This window comes from Oryctolagus cuniculus, chromosome 3 (assembly GCF_051225735.1).
Source record: "Oryctolagus cuniculus isolate XC-2025 breed Fujian yellow rabbit chromosome 3, ASM5122573v1, whole genome shotgun sequence".
Classification (NCBI taxonomy): domain Eukaryota; kingdom Metazoa; phylum Chordata; class Mammalia; order Lagomorpha; family Leporidae; genus Oryctolagus; species Oryctolagus cuniculus.
In genome coordinates this window covers 99,561,099-99,577,631 of record NC_142869.1, presented here as the reverse complement: position 1 = coordinate 99,577,631, position 16,533 = coordinate 99,561,099, and the positions used below count along the sequence as shown (strand labels likewise).

Here is a 16,533-nt window from a genome sequence, read left to right as displayed (position 1 = left end):
TCTAGTTACATCCATTTTGTGGAGAAAGACAGGATTTCATTCTTTTTTATGGCCGAGTAGTATTCCACAATGGACATATACGTTTTCTTTATCCAGTCATTGAATGATTGGCAACTGGGTTGATTTCATTTAAATTTATTTAATTTGCTAAGAATATATGTCTTCATGACTTAATTTTGGTAGATTCTATGTGTCCAGGAATCTATCCATTTCTTCTAGACTTTGAAATATTTGACATACAGTTGTTTGTAGTAATTCCTGATGATTCTTTTTATTTCTGTGGCATCCATTGTTATATCTCCTTTTCCAACGGTGATTTGACTGATTTGGATCTTCTTTTTTTTCTTTTCTTTTTTTTTAGTAGTTCAGCCAATGGTGTATTGTTTTTATTTATTTTTTCCAAATCCAGTTATTCACTTCATTGATACTTTGTATTTTTTTGTTTTAATTTTGTTTACTCACTAATTTTAATTATTTCTTTCTTTCTATTGGTGGTTGTTCATCTATGTCCTTGATATGCATTGTTAGATCTTTTAGTTAATATTTTTCCAATTTCTTGATCTGAGCATGAATTGCTATAAACTTTTCTTTTAATACTGCTTTTGCTGTATCTCATAAGTTTTGACAGGTTGTATTGTCATCTTCATTTATTTCCATAAATTTTTTTATTTCCCTTTGACTTTTCATTTAGGAGTGTGTTGTTCAGTCTCCATGTGTCTGCATGTTTTCTAGATACTCTCAGATTGTTAATATCCAGCTTCATTCTTTGTGATCAGAAAAGATACATAACATGATTTTAATCTTTTTTGAATTTGCTGAGAATTGCTTTATGACCTAGCATTTGGTCTAACCTAGACAAAGTTCCATGCACTGATGAAAAGGATATGTTCTGTAGGTATCAGTTAGGTCCCTTTGGTCCATTGTGTAGATTATTTTTGTTGCTTCATTGCTGATTTTCTGTGTAGTTGATTTTTCCATTGTTGAGAGTGTTTTGATGAAATCCCCCATTAGTATTGTATTGGAGACTATGTCCCCCTTTATGCCCATTAACAATTGTTTTAAGTAGACAGGTTCCATGGCATTGAGTGCATATACATTTATATAGTCACATTTTCCTGTTGCATTCATCCTTTAATCAATACATAGTGCCCTTTTTGTATCTCTTAACAGTTTTTGTGTTAAAGTCTATTTTGTCTGACATTAGGATGGCTATTCCTACTCGGTTTTGCTTTTCTTTAGTATGGAATATCATTTTCTAACCTTCCCCTCTTTGATATGTGTGTATCTTTTTGGTGAGGTGTGTTTCTTGTAGGCAGAAAAAAAGATGGGTCTTGTCTTTTAATCCATTTAGCGAGTCTATATCTTCTCAGTGGAGAATTGCGTCCATTTATATTTAAGGTTAATATATTGGCAAGTAGCAATTTGCCCTGCCTTTTACTATAAAAATTTCTAAGAATTTTTAAATTTAATTTGCTAAGAATTTCCTTTGCACTTTTACTGAGAGATTTTCGGCCTTCACATTATTTCATAATGATGACTATCTTTCTGGGTGTTTGTGTGTGTGTGGGTGTGCATGTTTAGCATGCCCTGAAGCATTTTTTGTGAGGCTGGACCAGTGGTGACAGATTTTTTCAGTTTCTGTTTGTTATGGAAGGTCTTTATTTCACCCTTTTCATAAATAAGAGTTCTGCTGGGTACAGTATTCTGTGTTGACAGGTTTTTTTTTTTTTTCTTTTAAGACTTGGACTATGTGTCTCTATTCTCTTCAAGCCTGCAGGGTTTCTGATGGGAAATCATCTCTCAGACTAGTTGAAGATCCTCTGAAGGTTGTCTGCCATCTATATTACAGACATTTTAAAATCTTTTCTTTATGTTTTACTGCTGAAAGATTGACGACAGTCAGTTGTGGTGAAAATATTTTCCGGTCATATTTATTAGGAGTTCTATGTGCTTCCTTTACTTGGATATCCTTTGTTTCTCCAAATTAGTGAAATTTTCTCTTATTATTTCTCTGAATAGACCTTCTAATCCATTTCTCTTTCCAGTCTTTCTGGAACTCCTAAATCCCATATGTGGAGTTGTTTGATAGTATCTTATGAATCTCAAACACTGTTTTTTCTTTCTTTAAGATTATTTATTTGAAAGCTAGAGTAACAGAGAGGCAGAGAGAGAAAGGTCTTCCATCTGCTGGTTCACACCAATTGGCTGCAGCAGCCAGAGCTGCATCAAAACCAGGAGCCAGTAGCTTCCTCCTGGTCTCCCATGCGGGTGCAGGAACCCAAGGACTTGGGCCATCCTGCACTGTTTTCCTAGGCAACAGCAAAGAGCTGGATCAGAACTGGAACAGGTGGGACTAGAACCAGTGCCCATATTGGATTGCCAGCACTTCAAGTGGTTGGTAGCTTTACCCTCTATGCCACAGCACCGGCCCCTTTTATTTTTCTCATTTTTTTCATTTTTGGTTTGACTGAAATATTTCCAAAGATTTGTCTTCTAGCTTGAATATGCTTTCTTTTGCTTCACCAAGTATGTTGTTAAGCTTTGTACTGAACTTTTTTAAAGATTTATTTATTTGGAAGTCAGAGTTACGCAGAGAGAGAGAGAGAGAGAGAGAGTGAGAGAGAGATCTTTCATCTGATGGTTCACTCCACAATTGGCCGCACTGGCCAGGACTGTGCTGACCCGAAGCCAGGAGCCAAGAACTTCCTCTGGGTCTTCCACATGGGTGCACGGGCTCAATGTCTTAGGCCATCTTGAACTACTTTCCTAGGCCATAGTAGAGAACTGGATCAGAAGTGGAGCAGCTGGGTCTTGAACCGGTGCCCATATGGGATGACAGCACTTCAGGCCAGAGCATTAACCCACTGTGCCACAGCGCCAGCCCCCTATACTGTATTTTTTATTTGATATATTGAATTATTAATTTCTAAGATTTCAGTTTGATTTATCTTCAAAATTTTTATCTCACAGGAAAATTTTTCATCTGTGTCATGTATGGATTTATGTAACTCATGAATTTGTTTCTGTTTGCTGCTTTTTTTCCCCAAAGAAACTTTTTATTTAAGGAATACAAACTTCATGTTTTCATAAGTACAACTCTAGGAATATAGTGATTCTTCCCACCATTCTCATGCTCCCATCCACATTCCTACCTCTCCTCCTCCTCCCTCTCCCATTCCCAGTCTCATTCTCCATTTTAGATTAAATTTATACACAGAAGACCAAATCTGTACTGAGTAAATAGTTCAATAATTTGCGTGGAAAAAAAACCTGTTCCTCAACAGTCTAGACAAGGACTGTTCAAAGTCATTGCATCTTGAAGTTAATTTCATTTCTTTTTTTTTTTTTGGAAACTTAATTAACTTTAAATAAGCACTGAAGAATAATACATCTTTTGCAAGCACTTAAACATAACTATAATACAACTCTTTGAGGGCAGAGGTCCTGCAGAGGAAGTTAGTGCACAGTGACTCTTGTTGTTAATTTAACAATTAATGTATGACATTAGTGATCCCCCGAGACTCTTGACATGAGCTGCCTAGGCTGTGGAAGCCTTCTGAATCCACAAACTCCATCAGTATTCAGACAAGGCCATAAGCAAAGTGGAAGTTCTCTTCTCCCTTCAAAGAAAAGGACCTCCTTCTTTGATGACCACTTCTTTCCACTAGGGTCTCACCCACCAAATACTTCATGTAGGACATTTTTTGCCACAGTGCCTTGGCTTTCCATGTGTGAAATGCCCTTGTGAGCTTTTCAGCCAGACCAGAATGCCTTAAGGGCTGATTCTAAGGTCAGAGTGCTACTTAAAGCAATTGTCATTCTATGATTCTGCTTGTGGTCTATTTCCCATGTTGGAGCATTTAATCATTTTTAATTCTAGCTATTATTATAAACAGACACTTAATCCTACCCATATGATCACTTTACCACTTAAGGTGGCATTTTTACCACCCTGCTTAAGGCAATTTGGGGTTCCATGGCAAGTTTTAAACTGTATGCTTAGAAGTAAGTATATAGGAATGTGTACAGAACTATACAGCTTTACAATAACAAACTTCATACACTTCATAATTATGAGTTTAGTATTCCTATGATCTTTCTTCTGACATTCCTTTTCAAGAATTTAATCCATCTTTTCATCTTCACATTCTAATATTGAATTGTTGTTATGTTCCTTTGGGGGAGTCATCTTGTCTTCTATGTCCTTGTTTCTTGTATTTCTTTATTTTTATGTATTTGTGGCAACACTTGTTGGTTTTCTCTGCTGATGGGTTTTATCATTGAACTATTCTTCTGTGGCTTAGTGGAGTGTCTGCTCCTTTAGTGAATACCCAGAGACGTATGCTGGATGTAGTCAGGAATCTCTGGTCAGTGCTCCAAGGTAATATAAGAATCCAGGATTACACCCAAGTTGGGCATGGTAGATCTCTATTGTCAGCAAGGAGGAGGGTATCATCACACCTGTTGTCATAATCACACCTTACCTCCTCTCTTCCAACATGATCAGTGCCCAGGGTTAACCTACAGTGTGTATAAGCCACACCCACACTGGCACATGAATCACACAAAGGATTTGTCCAGTCCTCAATGTGAGCACAGAACCCTCTGCAATGACTCATCCCAGGAGTTCTGAGCTTCTGGCACCAGATACAGTGATTGCCCAGAGACCCAGCTACACCCTATGTCCCATCATGCAGTCACAGAATTGCCAGTTACAGCATGAAAGACTCCCATAGTCACAGGGTGTAGAGAATCCCCTCTCAGCCCTCAGGCCTGCCCCATCCACTGAGAGAGCAGAGACATTTCCAGAGCCAGCTGAATGCATGTGGGTGCTCCCCCAGACAGTTTAAGCCCTGGAGCCTGTACTAGGCTGAGGGGATAGGAACACCTCACAGTCTCAAGTTGGAGCCCAGACCCCTGTTAAGCCTTCCAGCCAGACTCAAAGACAGTGGGAAACATGGATTTTCCCCACCTAATCACCTGGTCGTGTGTATGTCAGCCACCCTCTGCCTGCTGGTTGCCAGGCGCCCCTGCTCTCAGAAGCTGGCATTTCCTCCAGCCCCAGCTGCGGGAGTTGTGTGTAGTGTCCCATCTTGCTGCTGCATGATGCCCTCTTGCTTTCTGTAGAATTTGTACTGCAAATGGCTCTCTAACTCTCCCTTGGGACTAGACTTCCTTCACTTTTCTTTTGTCTTCCCCTAGTCAAAATTAGCCCTTTAATCTCATTTTTCCATGAAGTTCCTGAGCTACCCAGGTATAACTTTCCTGTTTCCGATGTTCCATGATAAAAGCATTTTCAAATTTCATTTTAATTATCTTCAAAATGATCTTTGGTGTAATTATTTTGTTAGATATGTATTTTGTTGTCTAAAATTCTTACTTTATCAGGAGAAATATTCCTCTGTGTTTGTTGGCAAAAATAATATGAGCTGACAATATCAGCAAAAGTATATCATGAGCAATATTTTAAAAGCATTATATTTATTTACTTTTTTAATGTTTCAGTAAATATTATCCCCCTGTTAACTTCTAAAATCATATATAATAGTTGTGGGAATGGTCCTTAAGCTTAATTTAAAATTGAATTCACTCAGATTGCTTTAATAGGATCAAATATTCTCAGGAGGTGTTTTTAAGTGTGCATCAAAGGACAAATTTGCAACAATTTAAAGATCCTGATTAGCTTAATTTTCAATTCTAGAATTGGGCAAATTTCCAAAATTTGAATAAGTGTTATAATAAGCTGAGCAGAGGAGTTTTGTCCATACATGGCTGAAAAAAAAAAAAAACAAGCAAGAAAGGAAAGGTAGATTCCTCGTTTTAAAGTTAGTTTCCTTGTAAGCTGGGCAGAGAGAGGCAGAACAATAGAAAAATGACTGGTTAACATCACATTACATTTTTCAGAAAGATTAAGTCACAGGAAACTTTTTTAGCATTCCCAATAACATTCACTTATTGGGATATTTGACAGTTACTTCTTCAGTCTTGATTTCCAGAACTGCAGCTAACAGCTTAGTTTCAGTTTGGTTGACTTCGCACTGTAGCTTGATTTTTTTTTCTTTTTTTTTTTTGCCAAGCAGAGTTAGACAGTGAGAGAGAGAGACAGAGAGAGAGTTATAGACAGTGAGAGAGAGACAGAGAGAAAGGTCTTCCTTCGTTGGCTCACTCCCCTAATGGCCGCTACGACTGGTGCTGTGCCGATCCAAAGCCAGGAGCCGGGTACTTCCTGCTAGTCTCCTATGGGGGTGCAGGGACCCAAGCACTTGGGCCATCCTCCACTGCCCTCCTGGGCCACAGCAGAGAGCTGGACTGGAAGAGGAGCACCGAGGACTAGAACCCGGGGCCCATATGGGATGCCGGCACCGCAGGTGGAGGATTAGCCAAGTGAGCCAAGGCGCCAGCCATGTAGCTTGATTTTGATTTTTTAATCTGATATCTTGGGACTTACGTAGAAACTTAGTCCAAAGTAAAGTACCTCTTATAATTTTTATTTAAAAGTGTATTTTGTATTTCTTTTTTTTTTTTTTTTTTTTTTGCAGTCTCTATGCATGTTCTCTTTTTGCCTGGATTGAAAGTTCTGAGAAAAATCTGATCAAATGTTAAATATCAAAAATATTTAGTCATGAGCAAACAAATAGTATATTTGGGTCATAATGGGATTTTCAGGTTCTTAAAACAACAGTTTTCATATCATCACAAAATTTCTCAAAATGAAATGACAGGAGGATAATACATTTGTTATGTGTGCAAACTGATAGTAGATATATTGGGAGGTTGAAGGACCCAGGTTCTTACCCATGATATACTAAAAAAAAAAAAAAACCTCAATGATGAGACATAAAGTTTAACAGAGGAATAATATTTTTGGCAAAGCAAAAGTACACACTCAAGAGAGAGTACAGACATGCTATGGAGTGAGTTGCAACCCATGAGGTTCGAGGTCATTCCATTATGTGATCTGGAGGCACAGAATGGTGCTTTGAGTAGAATTTTTCAGCCAGTGGCAGGGATTTACAGGAATTTTGTAACTGACAAATTTCTAGTTGATTGGGAAGTCTCAGAAGTGTCATGGCATCTGATGCATGATGGGAGTAGGAGTATCAGCATAGCAATTCTATTATAATGGTACAAAAGCTATCAGCCATCACAGGGATGCATTTGACAGTTCTGTTGGACATTTGCTGTCAGTGCTGGTTCTGAACCGTGGCTTCACTACAGAAGTGACTCAGGTTGCCAGCAATGGGAGAAGTTTGGAGGCATCCCTTCTGGATGTGGTGATGCCTTCCCTTGGATTATTTTTTCCTGATCCATTATTGTCTCTTTACCTATATGAGATATAGAAGAGAATGAGACAGGGAAAGACTGCATTTATTCATAGACATAAAGAGTTTCAGTTTCCTAGGAAGGCAAAAGCTATTAATAAAACATGTATAGCCAACAATTCTGCAAAACAACTTTCCTTTATAAATAATGTTATATTATCAAAGTTTTAGAAACAGAATTACTAATGAATATTAATTTTATTAAGCTTAATTTGGGCTTATAAAAATGTTGTAATAAAACATATATTTGTTTATGAAACTTGCGCTTGACACTGAGAAAAAAAATAATTCCTGGCAGCTTTCCCCTAACAGTAACAGACCATCAGCCTGCATACCTCTAGAGACCACAGCAACTTGACACTTGAAAACTGGAGAAAGAAGTATACGAAATTTGCCTGACTACAGACCAGGCAACTAAATCCATTATGACATTGGCATCTGCTTAATAAAATACACAGAACAGATATGGCAGGAACAAAAGCCTTAAGAAGTGTCTTATTGAAATAAGAAGGCAGGGAGAGCAACTGACCTACTCGGGGATAGTTACTGTTATCCCAAGTCCTTCAGGATATGGACTATGGATTTTCCTGCTTTTTTGTAGACTGACAAACTGCCTAACTAGATTTATTCCAGTTAAGGGGCCAGGGCTGATCTAGATTGACCTAGAATTCATTATGCATTGATTGTGATACATCAGCACACTATTTGACACACCTACCAGCAGTCATGACAGGAAACACAGGACCAAATAATGAACCAGAAGGTATGTCAGCTAGATTTATGGAAATTTCCACCTAATTTGTAAAAAAAAAAACATGAATATTCCCTATCTGTATTAAGATGTACTTTTCCTTATAATGTTAAAAGCAGGTCAGGTCGTGTCTATCCAAGAGTCTGCACTCTAACTTTGGCACGTGTGCTTTTATTTTCTCAATGAAATTCTGCTGCTTGCTATTTGCTGCTCTTTGACTTTGTCATGAATTTTTTCTTGGGGCAAAGTTAAGAATCTTGACACTGAGTAGTGGTCACTTGCTGTTCTGTTCACTGCCATTATCCAGTGTTAGGAAGCTTGGGAACTTGTCATCCTTACTTTATAAAAAAAGATTTGAAATTATGTTAGGATTAGAAAGACACAGGAGAAATTGGTTTGAACCAGGGTCTTTTGTATTTGAATATATTGTATTAACCGTGCTTCCATAGGTAATCTCAATCAAAGATTCTTGTTTTATTTTTTTCCAAGATACATTGTGTTAGTTCATTGATAAAATGAAAAAAAATCAAAGACAATACTTCATATACCTCATTGGTTTATTGTAAAGATTGTGAAATAAGTCAGGTGTTAATAATTTTCAACACTAGTAATAGTTCTCTAAATGTTGGCTGGCCATGGTTTGGGAAAAGAAACTAATGCTTCATTTAACTTGTTTCACCTTTTGGTAAAGCAAAAGAAGGTATTCAGTAAATAAATGAACTTGTTATAAACAAGCATACAAACACTCTTCAGATAAGAGCTCTGGATCATTCCTGTCTGAGATGGTATGATTCAAATCTTGACATTTATTGCAGTGAGTTATAAATGATGTTTTTAAAAAATAGATACTTTTAGATCTTGATAAGCTTTCTCAAAGCTTTTTAAAAAATTTTGACCCCAAATACTTGTAGTTCTTAATGTTTCCACATTGATTCAAAACAAGGCTCTTAAGAGAAAGAAAAGGAACAAAGAAAAGCAACTTGAAATAACTTGCTTACTTTTTAAAATAGGTTTATTTTCTTATAGAATGTTGATGATATTGAAATATCTCAGAACAATGTTGATCTCAAAGATATAATTTGAATAAGAAGAAATAGGTCAATTAGGTATATTTTCTTTTGAAAATAAACTAAAAATCAAACTGATTGGTAACTCTTTGATGTTAGGAGTGCTTGATTCTTCAGTGCCTTTACTTTATATGTGAAACAAAAATTTCTGTTAATGTTTTGAAACTCATATTACCACCAACCTGACATATTCTGTGCACTTGCATGCATGCTTAACACACTGATCCTGCCCTTGGACAAATTTCAGCAGCAGGCGAGGATAGTCTTTTATGAAGTTCTTAATTTAACTAAAAGAGGTCCAGTGGAGGAGTATGTGTATATGTGTATGTGTGTATGTACAAATTTGTTAATTCAGACAGGGATTATTTACAAAGAATTGGTCCACTTGTAAGCATGCTATTTAAAGTGAGGTATAGAATGCTCAGTGTCATATCAGAAGTGTAACTATGGAATACTTCTGCCCACCAGTGTGGGAATGAGCATGACTGCAGGTTCATCACATTCTCAGGCTAGAACATTTTTAGGTGATCCCAAACGAAGACTGGGTGGTTTGAATGACCAAAATTTCTCAGGAATCCATAATTATCTCTTTTTTTAAGATTTATTTATTTGAAAGACAGAGTTACAGGAAGAGAGGAGAGAGACAGACAGATCTTCTATCTCGTGGTTCAATCCCCAGAGAGCCACAACAGCCAGGGCTGGGCTGGACTGAAGACAGGAGGTTCATGCATATCACGTACATGAGTTCAGGGGGCCAAGGATGAGGGTCATCCTCCACTGTTTTCCAAGGCACACCAGCGGGGAGCCGGATCAGAAGTGGAGCAGCCGGGAGTCCAAGTGGTGCCCACATGGGATGTGAATGCTGCAGATCATGGCTTATATGTAATTATTTTAAGCAGAATAGACTGTTCAAGCAAAGATAAAATATCTGAACTTCTGTAGAAAATCTCTGCTCCTTTCCCCTCTTGTATTTCTTTGATTTCATTTTGTGATAACTAATGTTTTGTTCTTCAGTTTTCTTGTTCTCACTATATTCTCTCTCATGCTTCTCCTTCTACTAATCACTTGTCTTTGCATTCCTCCTTTCACTCTCCCTCCAAATAATCACACTTTTTAAAAGTGATTTATTTTATTTATTTGAAAGGCAGAGTTACTGAAAGAAAGAAGGAGAGACAGAGAAGTTTTCCATCCACTTGTTCACTCCCCAAATGGTCTCAATGGCCAGGGCTGAGCCAGGCCAAAGTCTGCAGCTAGAGCTTCTTCTGGGTCTCCCAGATAGTACAGGGGCATAAGTGTTTGGGTGATCCTCCACTGCTTTCCCAGGTGTATTGGCAGGCAGATGGCTCAGAAGTGGAGTAGCTGGGACTTGAGCTGGCACCCATATGGAATGCTGGGCCTGCAGGTGTAGGTAGCCCACAGGAAATCAAAAGATGGATCAGGTTAGGAACCTTAGATGATGATTTGTTTTAGAAGTAACAGCAGAAATTCATACCATGATGTAGAGAAGCAAGTATAATAAAGGTGGCACCTTTAAAATCTTTTAAGATTTTATTTTTATTTACTCAAAAGGTAGAGTTACTGAGTTGGAGTAGGGGTAGGAGAGAGAAATCTTCCATCTTGTGGTTCACTCCCCAAATGGCCACAACAATGAAGTGGAGCAGCTCAGACTCAAAACTGCACCCATATGGATGCAGGCATTGCACGCTGCAGTTTTTCCTGCTAAACCACAATACCATCCTCCTTTGTAACCTATTAAAGAAATTTGCTATTTAGGAGAAGGCTTAATCTGCTATATGTGACATAAGCCTATCACATCTGTCAGGTATGTCTAAGAGGAATTTTGTTTAGTGCTAGGGATGTAGAATGATTGTTTTAATTGTCCCTCGATTTCAGACGTTATTCACTTTACAATTGCTGGGGATACATCTTTCAACACCTGCTATGTGTTTGCCTACCAGATGGAGCAATACATGTGGCATATGCAACAAAAGTGTTCCTTGACTAGATGAAAATATGGACCCTCCTTGAATAGCTGCGTTGAAATATAAATTCTTAAGTTACACACTTACCTCCAATGGTTTCCCCTCAAGTGAACTTATCCTGGAATTATTAGATTTATCATTCTGCTTTACTCTCTATTCTTATAAAATGGAACTGTTTAAAGTAATATTTTCAATGCAAAATATAGGGTTTGTTTTATATGTGTTTCAGTCGTCTATAAACATTAAGATATGTAGCCCATTTTTTAAGCAATATTCTGATTATACAGGACTAATTGCCTTTAAAAATCTTATACAGGGGATAGCCTGGTGATGCAGGGGTTAAGTTGCCATTTGCAATGCTAGCATCTCTTATCAGAGTACGTGTTTGTGTACTGGCTAATCTGATCCAGCTTTCTGCTAATGTGGCTGGGAAAGCAGTGAAGATGATCGAACTACTTAGGCCCCTGCCTCTCATGTGGGAGATCAGAATGGAGTTCCTTTTTCCTAAATTAATCCTGAACAGCCCTGACTGTTGCATCCATTTAGAGTGTACAAGAAGAAGGATGATCTCTCTCATGTGCTCTCCCTCTTGCTGTACCTTTGAAATAAATAAATTCAAACTCACAACAGTGAAGGTATTACTATTATTGTTATGTTCTGCATTCTTAACCAATGTGTTGTCTGTCTCTGGGTCTGTCTCTAGTGACTAAATTGTTGTTAATAGGAATTAGATCAGATTATGTTTACGGAGTAGGTAATTTTGCATGTTTTCACCATATAATACACAGTTGTATCATCTTTTATCTCAGTGCTTATGAATCAACTACAGAGCAATTTAGGTCATTTTACTTTGCTAGGTAGCATTTTTGTCTTAGAAAGTATTAATTTTTTTTTTTTTAAATTTGACAGATAGAGTTAGTGAGAGAGAGACACACACAGATAAAGGTCTTCCTTCCGTTGGTTCACCACCCCCAAATGGATGCTACAGCCAGGACTGTGCTGATCTGAAGCCAGGAGCCAGGTACTTCTCCTGGTCTCCCATGCGGGTGCAGGGCCCAAGCACTTGGGCCGTGCTCCACTGCCCTCCCAGGCCACAGCAGAGAGCTGGACTGGAAGAGAAGTAACCAGGACTAGAACCCGGTGCCCATATGGGATGCTGGCGCTGCAGGCAGAGGATTAACCAAGTGAGCCCCGCGCCAGCCCTTAGAAAGTATTATATGTCTCACTACAATAACAGTGAATTATGTTTCACAAAATAGCCTTTTTTTTTTCTTAAAGGTATATATCCTAATTTGATGTTAGAAATGACCAGCTTTAGAAATGTGATTGGCCTTTATGTCTTTTTAGATTCCTTCTGAAGATACATGTAGCACAAAAATGAATTCTTTGGGAATTGGAAAACTAGTTGATAATGGGATAAATCATTTTTACTTTATAGGAAAAAGTAAATGCTTCATTATTTTGTTGTTATTTACTGCTTCAAAAGGGAAAAATAATTTTAGGTAGCTATGTGCATGTGAGTCCAGATTTCATTTGATAAAAAGAGGCAAGAGGGACAACTTCCATTTCTTTATGATGACACATCAAGTATGCCCTTATCTCTAAAAATATTAGAATGGATGAGTGAAGCCTTCCTACCCTGGTTTTTTCCAGTATCTCTAGAACAACTAGTAGCATTTAAATTATGATATGTTTATTTTACAGGAGCTAATGAGAAAGAAATAGCTCTAATGAATGCTTTGACCGTCAATTTACATCTCCTACTGGTAAGTCTCCTTTCCCACAAATGTTTAGAATACTCTTAATTATAGAGTCTGATGTTTTCTTATCTTTAATTCATGAGCATCTATGATTCACGTCTATGTGGTTTACAGATGTGAAAGTTGTGAGGTTATTTTAATTTTTACCAGCAAATGCTGAACAATAGTATAACAGCCTCTGCATCATCATGGAAGAGTTGACTTTGGCAAAGAGCTATATAATAATCAACAGTGCTTATCTCAGAATGTAAGGAACAAGAGATATGGTGGGTAAAAAGGAAAACATCTTTCAGTACACAGAACAATCATGTTAGCAAAGCATTGAGTTTTTTAGGAAGTTTTCCAATACACTGATTTTCACACAGTAGGGTTATGGATCAGTATACTTTTGTGTTATAGGTTATAAGAAATATGTTAAGAAACACTTGGAAATTAAAATTATGTAGGAAAAGGTCACCAGTGCCTTGAATAGTTAATAAAATATTTCTCACATTTTAAGTACTCAACACAGTTTTCTTAAAATGACACATACTCATATAGTCTTAATTTTGATTGTGGTGTTTGTGATATGACCATTACCCTATGATTTGGAAAATTTTGACTTCACTTTTTTTTTTTTTTTTTTGACAGGCAGAGTGGACAGTGAGAGAGAGAGACAGAGAGGAAGGTCTTCCTTTGCCTTTGGTTCATCCTCCAATGGCCGCCACAGCCGGCGCGCTGCAGCCGGTGCACCACGCTGATCCAATGGCAGGAGCCAGGTGCTTCTCCTGGTCTCCCATGGTGTGCAGGGCCCAAGCACTTGGGCCATCCTCCACTGCACTCCCTGGCCACAGCAGAGAGCTGGCCTGGAAGAGGGGCAACCAGGACAGAATCCGGCGCCCCGACCGGGACTAGAACCCGGTGTGTCGGTGCCACAAGGTGGAGGATTAGCCTAGTGAGCCACGATGCCGGCTTTGACTTCACTTTTTACAAAGTCATATAAATATATTATAAATTTAGACATCCCTGGACTTGATTTACAGGCAAGTTACTCAATGCCTCTCTGATCTTGGGCAAGGTTTGTAGCATCTCTAATTCTTAATATTCTCCTGTTTAAAAATGAGGACAATAATACCTACCTCATAGATACTTAGCAGGATTAAATATGGTAATATGTGAAAATTCCTCTAGCATGCCATCCAGTGATCGACATCACTTAACAATAACTGCTGTACTTATTTGCAACCTCATTCTCCAGGAACTATTTGCAGAAAGAAAAGGGTCCCCCTAGACAGTGGGTGCACTGGTGCCTCTTGTTTCACGGTGGGGCTGAGGTACTTTTGGGTGAAACAAAAATAAGCTCACAGGGGACCGACGCTATGCATAGCGGGCAAAAGACACTGCCTGCAGTACCAGCATCCCATGTGGCCAATTCATGTCCCGGCTGCTCCACTTCCGATCCAGCTATGGACGACATCTCTCTCTGCCTCTCGTTCTCTCTCTGTGTAACTCTGACTTTCAAATATTAAATAAATCTTTTTAAAAAAATAAGCTCAAAGAAAATAATAAAATAATAAAGCAGTGGGAATGATGTGTGGAGAAAGCTCAGCTGACAGTGTAAAGTCCATCAATATAAAGAAAAAATCTGTAGAACATGTCACAATCTTATACTAAAGAAGTTGCGATTAAAGTGCTATGAGAAGATAATTTTTCAATTAAATGTGAGAATTTGTTTTTATCTGATTGCCATTCCAGCCCCCCACTCAAGTTTGCTTTTCTGAAAATAAGCATAATCAGCCAATATCTTTGTTTTTATAATTATTTGGGAACAAGGTAAATTGAAAAGGTACCCCTGATAACTTTAAATGTTTAATTAATAAATGCCTTTAATGTGTTGGAGATTGTAAAATGAAAATGTGACATAAAATGAGCAAATGTATAAATTGTGCATTAATGCTTTCTCAATAAATCCATTTCATTGTAGTTATCATTCTTTAAGCCTACACCAAAACGGCATAAAATTCTTCTAGAAGCCAAAGCCTTCCCTTCTGATCATGTAAGGATTTCTTCAAATAATATTTATGCTCTTTCTATTCTTCCTAGAGAAGCTGATCATTTGTTTGACTTCAGTGTTTATTCAGTAGTCTTTTCCAAGTAACCTTACAATAAAAATCTGTCAAATGCTTTTGATTTAGGCATTTCTTATAGATTGTTGCTTTATTTCTTTGGTCAGTAGAACATGTGTTTAGGGAGGAAAGAATTGAATAGGTACATTGATTTATTAGTGTTTTTAAAGACATTGAGCAAAACAATGGTCTAAATCAAGTGTAGTTATAAATGTTTCATTAATTATTGTTGCTGTCTTATTTTACAAAATCAAATCAATACAAACTCCAGTGCTTAATGCTTTATCTGTAGAGTTGAAATATAAACTTTTACTTTTCTGTTTGTTTTCATAGCACTCTAACAATTATTGATTTCTTATTATCAAGCATTATTAAAGATTAAAAACATTTCTGTGGTTTAGTAAACAATATCATACTGCAACATTATGATCAATTCAATTGAGAAAAAATTTGATTATTCTTGACACAGATAAACGTAAATAACATATTTCAGTTTCAATGTTTTGTATTATTACTGTTAACTGCTCTGGTTCATATCTTATAATTTTAGGGCATCTAAAAATTATGTCAAAATTAATAGTCATTATACTACTATAAAGAAACCATAACATCCTGAAAGAAATCAGAGCCTTTGTAATTGCCATGCATATCTTATACTCTCAAATAAGTAAATTTTTAATGCCCTTTCTTCATTAATTTAGTATTTTTAGAGTGAGCTATTTCTATAGCTTGTGTTCAAGCATAATGAGTATATACTATTCATTTCAGTTATTTTGCAAGTTCTACTTTTGAACTAGATTAGGTGATCTAACATCATATTTAAAAAATCTCTTGTAACCATTAAGGTCTAGATGAATGCTACATTTCCATTCATGTCAAATATGAAGTATTTCAAAGAATGTTGGGATGCTTGCAAATAAATCATACTAAGTGGTTTTTCTCTGGTGTACTCAGTTACTTTTAACCTTGACCTTGGACTTAATATGATATGTCTTTATTGATATTTTATTATTATTTTCAGATTTGCTATTTCAGTGTACTTGTGTGTCTTGGGTTTGATTTAATACATAAATCATATTCCCTTTCCAGTATGCTATTGAGTCACAGCTTCAACTTCATGGACTTAATGTTGAGAAAAGTATGCGGATTATAAAGCCAAGAGAGGTATATGAGAAAGAAATAAATATTCATCATGCTTCTATTTAGTATTGATTGTTTTCTTCATTTTCCTCAAAATCTTATTATCTTCATTATTTTAATGGAACTTTCAAAAAAGTATAAAAGATCTAAACTTCTGTAACTGTGAGATCATTTTGTTTAAAATAAAGAATAACTCAGAAGTGTATTTATTTTCATTTTCAAGGGCTAACCATATGGCAAACAAACTATTTTCCTATTTATACCACTGGAATATGCTGTATTCTTCAGCAGGATAGGAGGGGAGTAGCATTGGGTATATATCATTGTTAATTTCAAATGTCACGACTCAGGGACACCATTAAAATCAGGCTACAGCCCAATGGCATTTTTGAAATGCTGTCATGAC

The 16,533-nt window shown here is 37.0% G+C and overlaps 1 protein-coding gene across 9 annotated transcripts in view; it reads left to right on the top strand.

The window, feature by feature from the left end:
- The window catches only part of KYNU (kynureninase), a 226,249-nt gene that overhangs the window by 95,120 nt on the left and 114,596 nt on the right, over nucleotides 1-16,533 (top strand). For 8 of the 9 annotated variants that reach the window (XM_070071543.2, XM_089329240.1, XM_017342818.4 and 5 more), the window contains 3 exons: nucleotides 12,827-12,888; nucleotides 14,846-14,917; nucleotides 16,077-16,151. In XM_070071543.2, the coding sequence (XP_069927644.2) occupies nucleotides 12,827-12,888; nucleotides 14,846-14,917; nucleotides 16,077-16,151 (209 nt within the window). Of the gene's footprint in view, nucleotides 1-12,826; nucleotides 12,889-13,512; nucleotides 14,918-16,076; nucleotides 16,152-16,533 lie in introns of all 9 variants that reach the window. The other variant, XM_089329242.1, reaches the window with a different exon arrangement.